Consider the following 19,894-nt stretch of genomic DNA (forward strand, 5'->3'; position numbering starts at 1 on the left):
GGATTTAGAAGCGACAACAGCGTAAGTGGCTTACTAAAACGGGTAGTGTGGCAGATATTTTCAATTTGGTAGTTATAAGGTTTACTTTTGTGTTTGTATAACATTTTTATTAAATTGATAGGCACAATTTGAGTTTTGGCTTGGCGTTGCATTCGGCCATTTTCTCAGGATTGACGTTGATCTTTTCAATACTACTGCTCTGCACTTGCTGGAGTAATAAATGTTCCTCGGCGTTTGACGTGATGCTGAGTGGGCTGTCTGTGTCATACATCGCATCTGGTAACGCTAACTTCACAAGCATTATAACTGTCAGTTTGTGTTAAATAAATTAATACCATATACTCAACTATTTAAATATGTCACAATTGACCGTTAGTAATCTTGTGATATAGTACATATAAAATTGTAGCTTCAGCCTAATAATCATGCTTGTTTTTTAGGTTCGCCGGGCATTGTTGCTTTTGCCTTGTTTGTGTACACATTTAAAACAGAAATTTTTGGCCTTGGCTTTTGGGTCCACCTAACAGCTACTCTACTCTCTTTAGCCATTCACGCCCTGAAGAGAAAAATACTTTCAACAAATATCAACCATTAGAATCTGTTGTTCAGTGATTTAAATCTGAAAATTTTCGCATGCAATTGTGAAATGTGTTAAACACAGCTTACTCATAAATTATATTTTTCCAATTTATGTCTCGTATTCGCACATGAATTTTTTTGATTGATTTTTTTACCTATTGACTTCATCTATAGCTACAATCTAAATTGGTTCTAATAGGATTTGATGTTGGTTTTGTGTCTATTCTTGTTTTAATGTCTATTTGATATGTGGAATTGATTTTGGTTCGATTTCGGACATTATTTTGGAATATTCAGTCGCTAATTAGGTACTGCTTTCTTGTTGCTAGAACCTTCAGCGATAGCTTGTTCTAAGGATACGACTGGTATTTTTATCCAACAATGAACAGAAGCCGTTCCTAGAATTCCTATTACGCAGTTATACTGAAAGGCTTCTGTAACATCACGGAACATTGATCTACTTTTCTGTGTTTATTCATTCTATAGTATATTATTGCACATCATATGTATCCATAAAAAGCAAGATCCAAATATTACAACATTCAGACTACTAAATTAATTATCAAAACATTTGCTGCCCAAAAAAAACTTCAACAGAAAAGAGAAAAAAAGTGTCGCCAGTAAAACAGGTTGCGTGCACAAATAAATATCACATTGTTATGTACATTATTCCGATGCATCAATATCAGATGAGACAGTGGTTATCTTCACGTCTTTCTCCCAGGCATTGTAAATAATTCTGGGTCTTCTTGAATTTCCAGCTTCCACAGCTTCATCACCTTTGTAAGCAGATTCAGACAGAACCACTACTTTCGTAGTTTGTGTGCTTGACAACAACTTAAAGGGGAACAACCTTGTGCCGTAATCAGGAAAAGAACATATTAAAGCGGCCACGTTTAATATAAAGTTTCCATAGACGAGATGCCCAATGAACATTTCCGAGACGCGACTTTTTAGATGTGGCGAAAATACTGTAATAACAGGAATTAATAGATCTGACACAACGCATACAGCAGCGGTGCTTGCTGAACGAACGTAGACCGTGTTGATAATAATTAGTTTGCTCCAAAACTTTTCATTCTTGAGGCTCTGCACCTGCACCAATCAACACAAACTAACATTTGCCGTGGTGTAATTTCTATCTATCAATAAAGAAACCGACCAACAAGATGGAAAAAATAATGAACAGCAAAATGTACCCGTCAAAAAATTGATTAAAGCGTTACGGAATTTAAATAAATAGAATGTTTCCATCTCTATAAAACGTGTTAATGTATGTTAAGTATTTACAAATATTGTTGCAATTAAAACAAACCTTTTTTCAGTTCGAGTTACAAATATATGCGCAGTTTAGTGGCAACAGAAACACCAATCAAGAATGAACCAAACAAGAATGTCATTAGTTAAATCACGAACCAACCGAGAACCACGAGACCCATCGTCATCAAAATATTAATTTGTGCTGCGTCTTTAGCACCATTTGTTGTTGTTGTTGCTGCCGTAGTGGCAGTTCTTGTGTCGTAGTGCGTAGTGATTGTTGTTGATACTGTGGTTGTAGGTGTTGTTGTTGCTGTTGTGGTTGTAGGTGTTGTTGTTGATGCTGTGGTTGTAGGTGTTGTTGTTGCTGTTGTGGTTGTAGGTGTTGTTGTTGCTGTTGTGGTTGGAGCTGTTGCTGTTGTGGTTGTAGGTGTTGCTGTTACTGTTGTGGCTGTAGGTGTTGTTGTTAAGTTTGTAGTTGTTGTTGCTGTTGTCGTTACCGGTGTTGTGTTTCCCGTTACATTCAGTTCATCCACACTCAGCAAGTTACATTCGTCGTTTTGGCAACAGGCAGCCACACAGTTACTGTAAAAACACGTGTATTTTACTAATTATAGATATCTTCAAATCAAATCTGACTTTGGAAATTCGAAAAACTTGTTCATTGCTCTTTTTGGATCGAAGTTTATTTTTAGTTAATTATCTTCAGGTCGCTACTGTAAGTCCTTGGCCAGTCTAAACTTAAAAATAACTTACGTTCTGTTTCCACAAAGTCCGGCATCACAGGCAGCCGCTGTCTGACACGAAACTTCAACTTCTGAAACAGAAAGAAGTTTCGGTTTCAAACGACTTTCAATCGCATTTCAGACAACTCACAAACAAGTGCTTTGTTTCTCGTTTAATTCAAATTTTACAAACCATCATCAACAATGTCTCCTTTCAGTTGTTTTAGTTAAGGACCAACCTTTTTGGTTCCCATCTTCTATTCTTCCACACTGATGGCCCGGAGCACAAGTGCTGAGTTGAGCAATATTTCCATCCGGTACAAGTTTTGTCAGACAGCGCACAATGTTGTTTATGTCAGGAACAGACCTAGCGTTGCACTGATCCGCATCAAAACAACATGCAGATACACAATTTCTGAACAAGAAATGCGTGATTTTATTAAACAAACCATGTAATCATTCCAATATTTTGTTTTCAAAGAAATGTATAGTATTTTAAAATTTTGTGGAAAACGTGATTGATCTTTTTGTAAGTCACGAAATTTACTCACGTGACATTTTTGCAGAGCAGATTGCAATTTTTGTCAGTCGAACACAAACCGGTTGATGTTGTCACTGCAAACAAAACGTTACGTTACAATGCAAAGCACTTGTTCTTTGTCGAACGTGTTGTAGAAAACTTTGACTTGTTTTTGAACTATATTTCGAAAGGTTGCTGAATTTATTTGCCTCTTTGTATGTTAACTTCCATCTCAAGCTTGTTTTACCTTAACAACTTTCCTCACCTCCATCAGCGGTAACTTCCCTCCTTGCGCAAAGCTCAAATCTCTGGCATGTTTTCGTTTCGGTAAGGGTTCCATTTTTTGTTGTTCCCGTCATACAAGTCAACTCATCAACTATTCTAATTACATCATGGTGAAAGTTGCAGTTTGGTTCATTGTTGCAGCACGCCGACCAACAATTCCTAAAGATATCTTGTCATTAAACAATCTGATACGAACTTCAAATTGACATCACTCAACAGTTTATCCCCCGATCTACTAAGGTTTCATTCAAAACTTTTTTAACCTTGTCAGACCCGAACGCTAGTCAAAGAACCCGAGATTTAGACCTTTTCGTAGGAACGAGAGGGATATGTTTCACAATGGTTGCTTTTCAAACAGGCGTTTATACGATTCTTACGCTTCGTAGCCTGAAGCAACAGTGTGCACCATTATTGGCATTTGATTAAAGTGGCAAATAATCTATTGCATCGCTCGAGCCCTCAGGACAAACGTAACTTGGCCTTTTCTTAAACTCCGTTGAGCACTGTTTTCTCTTGAGTTAATTGTAGTTATCTCTCAACGCTGGTCAACTTTTTCAAAGTCAGAATTTTCACAGTGTATAATGCAAACTTCAGCTGCCACTTAATCGAGCCCCTGCGTTTCTTTTTAATACAGTTTAAGACTTAAAAGTAAGTGGGAATCATTACAATCTAAATCATATTTTATTTTCCACAAAAGTTTCTGTGTCACTGTGAAGTGGAATTATTTTTAAACCTGTTTTTTTTTTACATTCTAAACCTGCTAAGTTGACAAAAATTGATACTTACGGGACTCCTGCACAAAGTTGATCGCATGCGACGACGTTATCCTGGCATGATGAGATATAAATGTAATCAGCATTGCCGAAATATGTTTCTGTCAATCCACAATAGGTTGCAGAATTCGGACATTCCGTAGTATTATATTCGGAAGCTGTTCCCTGAACACAACTCAAACTATTGACTAGTTGCGCTTCCAACACCATCACAGCAACCAGGCAGGCTGTAGCGAGTGCTTGGTTCATATTTGTCTTTTAATTTAATCCCCTAAACATTTCTAAATCTTTGTCAAAACTGAATACGGTCCATTCCAAAACCGTCGTATTAAATTTGCGATTGTGTTTTATTTCTTTTCTTTAATCTGTCTTTCTAATATTACCTTTACTTATTTGATTTTCTGTTTCATTTCATATTAACAAATTATTAAAAAAAATAATCAGAAGACACGAAAAACACATCTGACAATGCTTCTGAATGAAATTATGAACAGATCGCATTCGATGATCTCTCCGAAATACGAAAGAAGGCATTTTTTCCTGGGCGCTGTGGTCGTTTAAACGGACCGAATTCAATGTTCCTTTTTACCGCCTCTTTCTTTTTTCATTTTTCTTGTGTTGGACTTTTCATTTACCCACTGGCAAAGCACTACCGTTTGTGTTGTATCGCGCACAATGAATCGACTCTACATATGTGCTAGTGTTTATTCAACAAAACATTAAGATGACGTGTTATGACAATGCATGTTAGTATGACTTCGATCAATTTCTGGGAGAGCGTGTGCAATATTGACTTGCTCTCTAACATCCTTACTGTTGTTGTTTCATTTATGGAATAGAAAAATCGACTGTTTCCATACATGAGCGCCAAGAAAGCGTTTACATTAGTCAAGCATTAAAGCTTGTAGGACTATAGGATTGAATTTACACGGTACCGGTCAACCCCCTGTCCCATTGCGAATCGTAAATAAGCAAAGACTTTTTACTGTAGAAGATTCGACGGGAACAAAAAACAAATCATCAAATATTTCTGTGCATGTTCTCATATTTTGTATTTACGTTATCGCTTTCGCTTGTACATAATAGCTTGTGTGCGCAAACGTGAATTCATGATTTGCAATTTAGCACATGTCGACGCAGCAGATTAACTAAATTAGACTCAATGGTCAATGTAACATTTGTCGTTACAAACATCGGGTTTATGTCGAACTGATATAACAACTGTTTAATTAGGTACGCTTTTAATGTAAGTTTATATATACGCAAACCTTCGTAAAAACATTATGGATGCAGTCCAGAGTTTTTAAAAACAATAATAATGAGCCCAAAACTTGAAACAAAAGCAAAAGACTAAAACTCTTTTTTCCAGTTTGCGAAAATTTTTGAAACTAGGCAAACGATCAAAACAGGGGAAGACTGGATAAAAGTAAAAAAACGCCAGGGAAAAAAATAGCATTACATTTGGACATTACGTCAAAAACAATTTCATGCGCATTGTGAACACTAACTTTATCCCAAAACGTTGTAACTTTTTGATACATTACCATTACGGCAAACACTATTTTTGTAATATATCGACTAAAATTCACCCTACTATAAGCATCTTGGTGTTCAACATGCGAAATATGTCGACCGGAACACACGTTTGTCCGTTTTGGAACTCCGGACTATGCCGAAAGCGTTACGGGGTTTGTTTAACAAATTGGTCATTGAACTGATGTGATGCTAAACAAAGTACCGTGCAGTACCAGCTTCCATACATGACACCCTTAAACAAGTTCTGAACAATCGCAAAGCTTACATTTTACGTTCGTTTCCTAAGACTACATTTCGGACCAAATTTAACAAAAATCGTGCAATATTTTAAATAAATGCATTAAATGTTATTGTAGTGCTTTCATTATCCCGTTAAGCTGATGTGAATGAATGAGCTCCATTCTAACTTGTTTTAATGAGATATTTGTATATTCTCTATTTTCATACGTCAGTCGTCACTCAATGATTCTAATGTGACCATGCAGGGCACCATGACATCTACAGTGCCAAGTTAAACTATTTTTCGCTCATTTAAACAAGGTAGGATTATTTGAATGAATCAAGTATGAATTGTTATAGTAGGTTGGAAGTAAATATATAAGTTATTCATTTTAATATTTTAGAAATATTTCAGATTTCTAAATGTACCATTTTTTTTTCTCTTCAAATAATATGAAAACGAACACGTATATTTTTTGAAACAACACACCTGCTCATTTTAAACACTAGCCGCCACTGGGCAGCATTTTTTGAAAAAAAGCGATGGATAAATATTTTTTTTCCTGAAAATGTTATTTTTGTCTACTAAATGTAAATCAAGAACCCGCATTTAAACACACGAGCTATACACACGGGCGCGATAACATACAAAAAGATGCCAAAATACAACATGAGAACCATCGCAAACAGATTTTTCAGTTTTGGTGCATTTCGAACCTTGTATACAAATCGTCTAAACCAGTGGTTCTCAACCTTTTAAGTTTGCGGACCGGTAAACTTTCAAAAATAATTTTGCGGACCGGTGGACTTTCAAAATCAAACCAAAATGTAATCACGACAAAAATATGCAGATCAAAAAAGTATAAAAAATTCAACTTAATGAGAAGTTTACTGCTGTCTGTTTGATATCATACGTGTTAAACGCGGTTCTAATGAAGTTTCTGCAAGGCGAAGTAGAGCGTTGACTTCCACACGATTTCTCTCACTTCAACATCTTGCATTTTGCAATTGAGATATGAAATTGTAATATTTGGTGAACCGGCCGGAACGTTGACGCGGACCGGTGCCGGTCCGCGGACCGGCGGTTGAGAACCACTGGTCTAAACACATTTATAGTTTACAATGCGACCAAGCGGTTGTCAGACACCATGTAAATACAATCCAACAGCCCTATAAGCTGGATTCTTGACCAATCTTTGAACTTTCTTGCTTGTTGTAACTGATGCATGGGAACAGTCGATCATTCCAGTCCATAAATGATAAAGCAACAACAAAAATATTTAAGAGCAAATCAATATTTTACACGTTACACCAGAAATTGATCGATACCATACTACTATGCAATGCCATAAACAAAAAGTAAGACGCCATGTTGAAAAACACACAAACACTTGTGCATGTGAACAGTCGGACCACGGTGCGCTTCACGTAACCGGAATTCGATCGAGCCACTCCTGCGACATAACACAAGCGGTAGTGCGTTATCAGTGGGTAAATGAAAAGTCCAGCAAGAGAAAACTAAAACACGAAAGAGGCGATAAAAACGAGAAATCCGATTATGGGAGTTGCATTTGGGTCTATCTCGGCCACATCATAATAGCATCCAATTGGAGAACTGATGATATTATAGCCCATCGCATAGACAATAACTACGGCGGTACTAAATACTGGACAACCTACAAGTATTGTGGCGCTAATAAAGCGAAGCAAAGACGACCCCAAGTGTCGGAGTTTTGGATGCTTGTACATTCTTCGTTGACGCCACCAAAACAAGAGGTAGAAACAGTTATGAGATGCTTGAAATCCCTAATAGCTGAGTAAAGTACGACTTGCTCAAAGCGGCATCTCACGACAACTAGGACACTTGCGACCAGGCAAAGTGCTCAGTGGCGTAGCCAGGGAGGGGCCAAAGGGGCAATGGCCCCTCCCAAATTTTTAAAGTTGTATATTGAGAAACTTTAATTTAGTGTAGTTTTGTCCCTCATCATTGTGGTTTCGTCTTTCAACTATCAAAGGAATATATAAATTGACAAAAATGACTGTTGTCGCCAAGTTGTAAGCTGACATCCATGCTTTTTATATTTATGTAGACATGGAATAAATCAATAAAGCGTTTGACTGTCCCGTCGAACCAAAGTTTTGGCAAATGTTTGGTAAAAGCACGGCTTACGCCGAGCATTAGCAAAGAGTTGTATTAGACAACAAACTATTTGGCCCCTACCAAAATTTTCGTCTGCCTACGCCACTGAAAGTGCTCCTTGTGAAAGAAAGTCGTCCACCTTGAAGACGTTTCTTTTGTTTCAGGTTGTTCATGTTGCGTCGCCACTCGAAAATAGATAACCTTATGACCAAGTACAACGTAACAACTGTAAGGAACACATGAAGAATTTCGTCGCGAAGCCAAAGTCGAAGTATGTCGGCACTCGATTCCGGATCCCGGGTGGCGTTCCAAGAATCATTCATGGCCGGAGTAGTTACAGTCTTATTTAAATTCATTTTAAAATTATGGGTAGCCTTGTAAGATTGTTTGACTTGTGTGCAAACCGACGTTATGACCTGTAAAAAAATTAATGTTTGCAGCTAAACCATGTAGGCTACATTGAGTCCAAATGAAATGGTTCTTTATAGTTATTCGACACTGTCAGCGGATTTTTGCGGCGATTGGAAGCTATTGTTTCACAAACGAAACCTTGCTAACGATACACATCTAAGTTATCTAATGATACGTTTGCCAGTTTTTTTGGTGACATTCAAATACGTATTACGCAAGAAAACTTATAAGCTGTAAGCAGATCCAAACCTTGCCTAAACCTAAAAGAACAAGCCCAAATCCGACCTACACTTGACTTTAAAGAAAGAAAGTTAGGATTTTGCCTTGAGATTAGATCAACCAACGTAAAATTACAACACAAAAGTCACTAAGTGGAATTTAGGACCGAGCCGATCCCTCAGGACTAAACAATAGAAAAGCTAGACTTCCTTGATGTAAAGGTCTTTCGAGCATCTCACCATGCTACCCTGGTCCATTGCTCACATTTTATAGCTTACTTAATTGTTTTCATTTACGTAACGGTAGTATTCACGTGAATGTTACGTAACTCGTCAATCAATTTTTTTACGGATCTTTCGTGCCGTTTACCTATTTGTTTTCTTTCTATTCACCAGACAAGCTGAAGATAGATAGTAATTACTATCCGCTTGCTGCGTCAGAGGCAGCTGGAAAGTTAATATCCTCGGCGTTGCACAGATCGTGTGGGCTTGTTTGTTCCACGTACATGGAAGCTTTATTGATCCCATTTCAGCATTAATATTCTTAAGCTTGGAAGCAACAACAATTTACTTGTGCCCATTCACTTGTGATATGCAACAATAACTTAGGCTAAGCCTGCTCCCATTTTTGTTTAAAGTGATTTGTGTGGGCTGATTTAAACAGTATTTAGAAAGCAAACAGATTTGTACTTGTATGCTTTTTATCAGAACTTTTACATCCACGCAAATTGGAAATAAGTATTGTACCAGCACCAATTTCTTTAAAAAGTACTTAAAGACGAGCTTTTGAATTACTTGCCATTGCCAACATCGGTACGGTAGCTAGGGGTTACCAATCCCTGCCTCAGACCCTCATCGTCCTTACTTCAGGGACGCTTGTATGACCATTTTTCAGGTGGAAAGCGTTAAAAATTCTGAAACTTGCTGGTGAGACTGAATATCAAGATATAGTTTATTTTTATAATACCAATATCTAAAATTAAGAAACATTCATGCCATTTTGCATGTTCAAAGTTATCCACAATTTTAGACTTGATGTAAACGTTGCGGATAACAAGCTCATTATAAGATCGCAATTCACTCAGCATTCTACTGTAGAGCTACTAAAACCATACCTCACGCCAGCTCCACATTTAGCTAAATTACGTTAAGTGGCGCAAAGTGCTGAAATATTAATTTGGCAGCTAAAGAGGGACAGGGTTGGGAAATAAGTATTCAAAAATTTTACCTCAAGAACTAAGTTTAAAATGTTGTTTTATTGATTTTTTTATTGTTATTCCCCTACCCCAACCCAAACCCAAACAGCCTTAACCGTTAGCATTTTGGGAGATATACCGTTTTAATAAATAGGTGTTCGTGCTTTTTGCATTGCCTTCTGAAATTTAGCTAAATTTGCGGCTGACGTAAGATATGGTGTTTGTAGATTTTCCGTATTCTGCGTTGCATCGCATGTTGGGTAATTAGACCACCATACAGCCTTTCCTATAAGCTAACAACGAACTTCTATTTTTTTTCTTACCACTGTGCTTCGGAATATTTGGTATTGAATTTGTTACACGGCCTTCGAAAATAAAACTCCAATAGAATTTTGACTTCACACTGCGCGATTCCATACAATTCGTTATTTTGACACGCCCTGTAGCTGTTATCTTGCCCAATACGTTGTTCTAAAATCAATAATTTTTGTGCTGGAAAAGACAAAAAAGCATAACACAGACTGCATTTTTAGTGGTTCGAATTCAATGTCCAAAAATATGAGGTTCGACTTCGGTTCGGGTTTTTAAGAATGACTTGGGGTTTATTGAATTAAACTGTTTAAACCGGTTTGCGGTTTCGGGTTCAGTTTTGTTTTGAATCCCTGGATTTAACAACTGACATTAACTTACCATTTAGTACAGGATAATTATTTTTCACATTACCACGTTCAGTGTTGCTAAATACTAGAACTGCAAATATTATGGTTTCATACGTACGCTGCAATAACTTCATACGAAGATAAACAAATTCAATGGAATCGGGCATTTTAACAATGCAAATTAATGACAGTAAGTTGAAAAACATTTTTGACAACTCCTGTTCATAACCAGAAGCGGAAAACTCAATTTCCATTCAAATTTTCCTTTATTTAGTTGAAAAATGGGGCATTAAATATGAGTATTGAACGACTTCTATAGCACTGGGCGGCCCAACCGAAATTGAATCACGGATTCCTATAAATTGGGCACCTCAGTTTGGAAACCACTGCAATGTAAGATATATAACTTAACGTAAAGTTAAAGTATGCACAAAAAGACGTTGAAAATTCGCCACATTGTGTAAAGCTGGAAGTTTTGCAAACGAAATTTAAGTAAATTTGGCGCGCTTTGATACAAAATGGTGTAGTTTTACACGACGAAAAATGTTTGCTGGTAGTATTTGTATATTTAGGCACATGACTTTTGCTGAAAAGTGATACAAGATGAATTTTCATTAAAAAGAGTGATAAAACACGTAAAGTTAAAATCGCGAAAAAAAAATTGATTTTCTTTATAGAGCAACTGCGTTGAATTGCAATGTTTTGTGGAAAGGTTTCCAACATACAAAGATATAGGTATTTTGGACATATAATCGTAATAAAAGTAAAACTAACCCAGAACACAATTGGAAAAAATTCTATATTTTACCATGGCTTAATGAACCGTAAGGAATCTATTTTCTCAACCATTTTCCTCAATATTTTGGCAGTTCTTACTGGACATTATTATGATGCAATGAATAACTTATAACAACTTATATGTAAAGCTTCAAAATATTCTTGCTTTGAACTATTTGTGACAAAAAATGATAGAATTGGTAATTATAGACGGGAAAATATAGGTTAACACAAGTTTCGATAAAAACAACTTTTCAAAGAAATGGAAAAACTTTTGAACATTCCGAATATATTTTCCATGTTTTTCGAACTCCTAACGTTTCGTCAGACTAACTCACTTAAAATATAATAAATATTTAGCGATAAAACAGCAGAATAGTGGAAGTCAAATCGGTGACACTTTTTCCTGAGATGGACTTTACATTGGTGCGCTTTACTTTGTGAGCTGCAAGATCGTACCAATCTGTAAAAACACGATAGGTAATATTTTTGAATAAAAAAAATTCGAAACTTGCTAAATGTCAAATTGCCTAAATGCCCTAAACTTTAAACTCAAAATTTGCACTACCTTTAAATTGTTTTCACGATGAATGTTACGTCAATCAAATCCAAAATGAAATAAATCTACATTACTTGATTAAAAGAAAAAATGCCATGGAGCCCATTTTCAAATAATACATCGCAATATATAGACGTACCGCTGTTGTCATCATCATTGTACTTTGCGACGTTTTTTAAACTTCGGGTTTTTGATCAAGCATATTTTCAAGTCAAGGCATAGTGTTTTATAAATATTTTACTGTACGAGAATCAAAATAAAAAAATACAAACCAGAAAAATCACCACAGCCGTCAGGTAAGTACCAAGTTGTGGTTGTCACCCCGCCAATACAATACAAGGAAGGATCTGTGTCGTTTTTCAACCTAAACAGATTCGTTATTTGGTGTCCTAATCACTTTTTAGTTTGTACTTACGACATGTTGTTCCACACCCACTAACATTTCTGTCACTGAAATCACCTTATTCCGGGACATATCGGAAAAGGATATTCGTATTTGCCATACTTTCTGAACTCAATGAATCCAGGAGTAACATCTAATTGGTTGTAATCCATTTTTCCTTTGATAAACTTAACCGGGACAGACAAACTTGGAGGGATCTTGTTATATCGATTCGTTAGAGGGTGATCTGAGCGAGAAAGTTTAAAGCTACGTCTTAATAGTTTTGACAATAACACACTTCTTACCAAAGCACCACGGCATATGTTTCAGAACACGAATCCAATTATCTGAGTTCCGGGACTGGGTATATTTTCTGAATTATTATTTTTTATTAAAGAAACTTAAATCACTGACTAATACATGACATACAAACTACCGTTGAAATATTACATAGCCAATCAGAGTTGCCCTTGACATATTGCTGATTTGAACTTCAACGATTCTTTCCTCGTTGTTCTTGAAAATTGTTGCTGATTGGGAATTGGAAGGAGATATCGTTCCCCATCTCTGTGGGACATAAACATATAGTATGCAAAAACTTTATTTTTATCGTGCTTTACACCGTTAGATTATTTCAGCTGGGTCAAACTTGCAAATTCTGCGTTTGAACAAGAAATCTAAATGACAATGCTTCGACCCAATGAAACCTGATGAGTTGAACCAAATTAAAATCAGAAAGTTGACTTAAATCGAAAAAACACATATAAAATACTCCAACGAACTTGCAATCAAGCTGACAGCCAAATAACAAGGAGATTGAGGAATAATTTAACAATAAAATATCGTCATGCACAAATATAGATCCAATTGGTATACTTACGACGGAATTGGTGACGATAAAGAAAATGTGGCAAAATTCAACACCGCACATGGCTCGAAATCTTATGTTATAATTATCGGAAAGTGTTGACTCTTGACTTAATGTTGCGGACGTGGGTAGCCATCCCAAAGCAACCTGTATCAAAGATCAAGTATTATTATTTCTGCCTATACTATTAGTTGCTTAGTTATCGTTTGTTTAGTTGTAACGATATATAATGGTGTTATAAAAATAATATATTTAAATGTTGTAAAAAGAAAATTGTAGAACCTCTATCTTATAAAGCAGTGGTCTGCAAACTGTTATTAGTTGCCACCCACCCCAAACTCACCCCTTAAAATAAAAGTTAGCGCAAATCTCAAAAAAATCGCCGCACTAAAAAAAGTGAATACAAACCATGCTAAGCTACTTTACACCTATAACATACCTTGACATTGACATCGACAGGGTTGTGTTGCAACGGAATCCAAACCACAGTGCTGGCGACTTTACTTGATTTTTGTAATAAGTTATAGCTAAGATTGAATTAAAACCTGGAACACTACAACAATGGGAGTAAGTACATAGCCGAAAATTTTGTTTGGAATTAATTAAAACAACGAATACTCAATTTATCCACAAGTATTATTACAGAAAACAAGAAAATTAAGTACATTTTATGACCAACCTGTAATTTCCAGTCTTGTTTATATTTATAGTCTTTTGCGAATTTACCTTAAGGGTCATCTACACAGAATCAGGATTGTTATTGGTTGTAAACATTGTTAAATGTATAAAATTAACACCTTATCCAATCCATAAACTGGAGGCGGATTGTTCTCGGTCAATTCACGGCTCCAAAGCCAGTGCCAGTTATTTTCCTGCACACAATCTGCCACTTTTCCAAATATGACTGAATCAACAGAGCATTCACTCTCAAGATAGCTAGAAAAGCTGTCTGGACATTTTGTGCCAATGCGGGTCATGGGAAAGTACTGCGTAAACAAAGTCTGAAGATTCGATCCATATTTCAGAAGAAATCCGTTTGTTGTGTGATATTTGAAGAACGCGCCGCTCGAAATTGCTGGTAAAGCAAGATCATTGGGCACATGCCATATCATCATGTCTGAGGCCTGTGAAAAGTGTAAACTTATCAAAAATTAGTTGTAACCCATTACAAATCAAAGCGTCCCTATGCATTCATATCTATATCTTGTAACTTTATTGTGTGTTAGAACCTTGAATCTGATTGCCGCAAACGTCTACACATATATTTTGGACAACATATTTTTTGGAAGATTATATGGAGGAAAATAAAAAAACAATACAACTAAGTTATTTATAGTGAGAAAATGTTTTTATTGTAACTTACTTACATTAAGAGCGTACAAGGCTTTGCTTTTGTAATCTTCACTAGTTACATCTTCCAGTTTACCAAACGACTTAAGATTGTACCAGTTGTCGAATGCTGCAACATTTATTAGAACAAATAGTTTGACTCCAATTACACAAAAACAAATTAAATAAACAAACCAACCCGGGTCAAAAAAGACTTTTGACCACATGTCCCCGGATTCGCAGTCTCCGTCCATGTCATTGTAAATTGAAGCCACCAACGTCCAACCACCACCATCAGACGACATGTCGCAATACCCCTGAACACAAAACAAGTATTACCGTACGAACGTACAAGCAAACGAAAAAAAATCCCTGAGATGTTGTGTCCTTGGCTTAAGGCGTCTTTGCAATCTTTAAATGTTGGACTGGTGCACGAGCCGGACTCAGTTGGCTTAAATTCTTTAAAATAAAAGAAATATCTGAATGTTTGTGAAACGTGACCCTCACAGATAACATTGTCGTATGTTCTGACCAATTATTTTGCAATATACCTTCAACACTTGAGATAGACATCTCTTCCCCTCTTTGTGTTTTCATCTAATTGTAAAATAAAGAAGTTTTGAAAAACAGTTTTACACCTACCCTATTCGAATCAAGCGTTTCTAAAGATTGGTTTTATGACTAATGCGTTTTGAATAACTGTATTATGAACTTGATTATTGGTTACAAACAGCTTGTGGTCATTTTTTACTTTCCGATGTGAATCAAGAAAAATATTTAGTCTTGTATTTATTGGAACTTTCGTCAAAGTAAAACATTCTGACATGATAAAAAATGTAATACCGTTTTAATTCCGAATCCAACGCTGATGGCAACCACAAGACATGTCAGCAGTAAAATGATTAAAAGTTGTGCAAAGAGCCTGACTTTTGTGAACTATGCTTTCCAGATTCGCTTTCAGAGTCTAACAAATAAAATTTCAAAGTCCATCTAGCTGTTTGTTTTACAACAAAACCTCACCAATGGAACCTGTCCGGTGCTCGGTTGCCGCGCCTTCGTACATCTTGTTTAGTTTTGATTAGCAAACAGGTTATTTGTGTGCAACTCCCCTCTGTGAAACAACTAATCTAAAAATGCTGCAATTCTTACTGCACGTCTTGTGACTACGTAATGTTGTGACAAATTGGTTGCATTTCCGTCACGAAATATCCATCATGTGTTCCTTCAATAACGCATTTGTCAGCTGTCCGACAAGTTCTTTGCCCGAAAAAGATCTAAAATTAACGTCAGGACGAAGGACCGGACTCCTGTATTTCTTCATGATGTGTTACAGTGTTGCAAGTAGTATCGTCATTATTTAGCATTCGGCGTTTTCGTAATTATCATAGTTTTGCATTTATGGCCGGTTCGGTAATATTATACTTCACTACACACAACGGACAAGTAAAACAACTTGTGTAAATACATTTCAAATCTTAGCTTTGCAATTGTTCAGAACTACATAAGGTATGTTATGTATCAAACCCGCCAAATACGATAAAGTAAAGGTTTTTAAATAAGTGTTTTTAATAGTTAAGGTGATTAAAACAAATCACGTGACTTACAGCATGCAGTAAAATGAAAACCATGTTTTAATTTTTGTCTTTGGAACACTTTATACACGAATCTGTTTATAAGGCTAATGAAGAATACCACAGGCCAAATTTACGTTAAAAGCGACATGATTTGTGATTTAAAATTTTCGGCAAATACTCATATGTCATTATCACTGATAAGAGTCTACATCAGTCAAACCCGTTTATACACACATGAGTCACTTAAAACATTGGGAAAAAGGTGCACTGCAATGACGTAAAGTTTTAGCAAGGGGTAAAACGGCTTGTGTGTTGCAATCTTTTATCGCCTTTTCAGTATCATAGAACCTTAGTGCACAATCAGGCTTTGCCACCTTGCTACAAGTTTGACATTCCAACCCTTGAACTATTAGCTTTGACTTAAACCTCCAAATATTAGTCAAAAACTGTGCATGATAACAGACGTCTGAAATTGACGTATATGTCCAAAGTCTTTAGCGACAGATTTCCTTCAAGTTTCTGGTGCTTCGTAATTATGTAATATACTACACACAGTTTTGACAGTACCAGAGTTGAATAAACTTTGAAAAAAACGGACTTCATTCGGGCGTCATTTTACAACACGTGGATTTAAGTTTGTTTATTTTCTGTTTATTTTCAAAGAATCGCGACTTGAAAACCCTCGGCGCAAGGAACGTGTTTATTTAAAAGCTCTAAACTAAGTCAACGCGATTTATTTGAAAAACGGATAGCACCTTACCCTTTACCAGAAAATACAAAACAAGTGTTAGTGATATTTGCTTTCGTAAACAGTTGTCGCAATTTGGCTACTATAAGCTATTTCTCAGGAGCATTTTGTTACATAACTAAATTAATGAAACTAAGGGTAACTATTCTTTTTATGTTCTGTAATTTCAAATTAACTTGCTTTATTGACTGTAATTTCCAGTTGACCAGTGTCAGAAGCGCTGGCGTACACTAAGAACAGCATATGGAAAAAAACACAAAAAGAATACAGAAGCTCCAAGTGGCTCTGGTACTTTTCCACAAGAGAGGTGGCCATATTACCAGCAACTATCTTTTTTGGAAGGCTATATTAAGCATAGAGAGTATGTAGATGGTACATTATAACATCAGGCAAATATTAATCTTTTTGTTTGTATAGATCTGTAGACAACTTTGCTGATACCAGTGCCAGCAGTTCACCCCAGTCTGTCTTTGACAACCCAGGTCAGTAGGTGTGAGTTTTGCAGAGTAGTCATGTGGTTTATGTTTTGCTCATTATTTGAATACGATATTAAATATTTGTTTTTCAATATTTCAAGATGATTCCAGCAATGAAAATATTAGAGAAGAAAATGATCATACTTCTGAGATTCCCACACCAGTCAAAACCAGTTGTCAAAGAAAGAAATCAGACAAACAGAAAGTACAGGTACTCACAGACCCACAGTTTATTTTGTATTTATGAAAATAAGGACTATTTCATTTTACAGACAGAGATGCTAAATTTTCTACGGCAGAGCTCTAGTCATCTTGCAGAGCTGCAGGAAAAAAAATTGGACCGACTTGACCATTTTGGCAAATTTGTGGTGGCACAATTAAGGGAAAAGCCTGCAGCAGTTATGGAAACCTACATGAAAGAAATAACAAATATAACTTACTATTTTCGGAGTGTACTCTTGAATTTAACATTGATGAACAGTGAACCTAAATTGATTGTTTTTGCTAATGTTTTGTGTTGTTTTTTCGAAGTTGTTTTCAGTTCTTTTCAATAAATCTTGCATTGTTTTCATTCTATAAAAGATTGTTTAAAGCTACACGAAAATGAGGTGGACCAATCAGGCATGCGGCCAAAATACTGTGTGCGCATATATCCGCACAACCGCACGGGAGCGCCGCAGACTGTCCGGGATTTCCCCTGCCGTAGCCGCTTCTGTTTTCTTGTGTGCATCCGGCTTAAGTCATCTCGTCTACGGCAACTTTATATTGAACGTGGCCACGCTAATATGTTCTTTCCCTGATTACGGCGCAAGGTTATTTCCTTTCAAGCTGTTGTCAAGCACACAAACTACGAAGGTAGTGGTTCTGTTCGAATCAGCTTACAAAGGTGATGAAGCTGCGGAAGCTGCGGAAGATGCGCAAGCTGTGGAAGCTGTGGAAGTTCTGGAAGCTGGAAATACAGAAAGACCCAGAGTTATTATCAATGCTTGGGAGAAAGACGTAAAGATAACAACCGTCTCATCCCATATTGATGCATCGAAATAATAAATATGTGTGCGGATATTTATTTGTGCATACTCTTGTTTTACTGTTGACATTTGTTGTATGTTTTCTGTTAAAAGTGTTATGGTGATGCAATCAGTGGTGGGATTCAAATTTCTTGTCAGTAGATGCTCAGTCCTTTAAGTAAGTGGTTTTTGACTTGCACATTACGTTTATGGCTGAAACTGCGATAGCATTATTGATTTAAATAGTTTAGTTTCATGTAATTGTTGGTCTTTTGTTGTGGTATATTTCAAAACACTTATATTGTTATAAATTTTGGTGTCTTTGACGTTTGGGTTATTTTTTGTATTTTGCAGCATCTTAAGCAGTTCCTACACAAATAGTTTTGTCACAGATACAAGGTAAAAATTAAAGAGGTCCGGACACTTTTGTCGGTAGTGCAAAAGCAATATGTCTTGGCTAATTTTGGTTAGCTAATGGGAAGAATCGCGGTTAAAGATGAACACATTTGTTCAAGCCGAATTTTCATGTCAGCAAAACAAAAGCTCGAACACTTTATATGACAATGAATCAGGATTTAGTTTATTACAGGGGTCGGCAACCCGTGCCAGGGTTGGCACGCGAGGTGGTTTTTCATGGCACGCCAACCGATTTGCGTGTTTATATTGAAGTAACAACAAACCTGTCACACTGCTTGTTTATAGTTTTTATCATGCCATTGTCTTAAAATTTAGCCTTATATGCACAAAACACTCTGCCTTTTCTTTATTATTGATATCTGCTGGAACGAACCACTATTATTTAGAAAAACGTTGGCACGCGAGGTCATTAACACATGGAAGTAACAAGTAAATTGGCACGCGTCGCCTAAAAGGTTGCCGACCCCTGGTTTATTACATCACAGATAAAATGGTGCTCAAACCATTGCCGTTTTTTATAGTACACAATCTGACTTCACATAAGATTGTTTGAAAATTCAAAAACTGCCGCCACAGAACCAGGATCAAGTAATTAACACAAATGATAGTGAATAAGCCTTATTCAAAAGACCGTCGAGGTCCACATCGAAACGTCTCAAAGATATGGACCGTGGTCCGCCATGTGAGTACCAGCTTGTAGCTTTAAATACTTTTACTGATACGATGCTCTTAGCGCAAGAGCGAATCAAGAAACCCATTGCGACCAAAAAAATAAGTGTTGCTTCAAGTTTGAACCTATTTGGTCAACTTGCCTTTGACGTTTCTTAAGCGAACAAACATTACCACCATGGCTGTGCAAGTAGATATGGCGCGGCTTTCTTAGCAGTATCGCAGCTACTCCGGTAACCACAACTCAGATTTTGTAGTCTTGGTTGCGAGCTTAACCGAATTATGTAGCGTATGTTAAAGAGAAGCAGCAGGTGCCTGACTTTAATGGGCAAACCATTTTTTTTGTTTTTGCCAAAAATTCAGTGCAGAGTTTTCGAATTGTACTCGTAGACAACTAAATCACATTGAGGAATGTCTATTTCTTTCAAACATACAACTCTTGAATATGGCGCATGTTTTTGTTTTTTTTACTTGCAATGTTTTATGTGCATTTAATCTATACGTGAAAAAATAGCTTGATTATTGTAAGATTTTAAAAAGAGTAGTTATCTAACTTGCTATACAGTAATT

The 19,894-nt window shown here is 36.5% G+C and overlaps 2 protein-coding genes and 1 pseudogene across 2 annotated transcripts; 1 reads left to right on the forward strand and 2 right to left on the reverse strand.

Moving 5' to 3' along the window:
• Nucleotides 1-1,052: 1,052 nt before the first annotated feature.
• On the reverse strand, nt 1,053-4,542 carry LOC145232895 (uncharacterized). The gene is made up of 6 exons (XM_080097573.1): nt 4,153-4,542; nt 3,347-3,525; nt 3,113-3,176; nt 2,801-2,976; nt 2,593-2,653; nt 1,053-2,421 (listed from the first exon to the last, which is right to left on the reverse strand). The coding sequence occupies exons 1-6, from the start codon at nt 4,386-4,388 to the stop codon at nt 1,983-1,985; spliced, it is 1,155 nt and encodes a 384-aa protein (XP_079953699.1). The 5' UTR covers nt 4,389-4,542; the 3' UTR covers nt 1,053-1,982.
• A 7,109-nt stretch (nt 4,543-11,651) lies between these two features.
• LOC145234208 (uncharacterized) lies at nt 11,652-14,738 on the reverse strand. The gene is made up of 11 exons (XM_080098963.1): nt 14,633-14,738; nt 14,472-14,563; nt 13,902-14,228; nt 13,784-13,842; nt 13,544-13,657; nt 12,886-12,943; nt 12,673-12,803; nt 12,542-12,609; nt 12,315-12,483; nt 12,127-12,218; nt 11,652-11,758 (listed from the first exon to the last, which is right to left on the reverse strand). The coding sequence occupies exons 1-11, from the start codon at nt 14,736-14,738 to the stop codon at nt 11,652-11,654; spliced, it is 1,323 nt and encodes a 440-aa protein (XP_079955089.1).
• A 909-nt stretch (nt 14,739-15,647) lies between these two features.
• On the forward strand, nt 15,648-17,759 carry LOC145234209 (uncharacterized; annotated as a pseudogene).
• Nucleotides 17,760-19,894: the final 2,135 nt, after the last annotated feature.

The sequence above is a fragment of the Phallusia mammillata genome, chromosome 6, assembly GCF_965637545.1.
Source record: "Phallusia mammillata chromosome 6, kaPhaMamm4.hap1.1, whole genome shotgun sequence".
Taxonomy (NCBI): Eukaryota; Metazoa; Chordata; class Ascidiacea; order Phlebobranchia; family Ascidiidae; genus Phallusia; species Phallusia mammillata.

Excerpts from the sequence above, each read along its gene's own strand:
- LOC145232895 (XM_080097573.1), bottom strand. The coding sequence starts at position 4,388 with ATGAACCAAGCACTCGCTACAGCCTGCCTGGTTGCTGTGATGGTGTTG. Across the intron at positions 3,526-4,152 it reads CAACTTTGTGCAGGAGTCCC|GAATTGTTGGTCGGCGTGCT; the intron begins GTAAGTATCAAT and ends AGATATCTTTAG. Across the intron at positions 2,422-2,592 it reads GGACTTTGTGGAAACAGAAC|TAACTGTGTGGCTGCCTGTT; the intron begins GTAAGTTATTTT and ends GTGTTTTTACAG.
- LOC145234208 (XM_080098963.1), bottom strand. The coding sequence starts at position 14,738 with ATGTCGTCTGATGGTGGTGGTTGGACGTTGGTGGCTTCAATTTACAAT. Across the intron at positions 13,658-13,783 it reads AACAAGACTGGAAATTACAG|TGTTCCAGGTTTTAATTCAA; the intron begins GTTGGTCATAAA and ends CCATTGTTGTAG. Across the intron at positions 12,484-12,541 it reads ACATATGCCGTGGTGCTTTG|ATCACCCTCTAACGAATCGA; the intron begins GTAAGAAGTGTG and ends TTTCTCGCTCAG.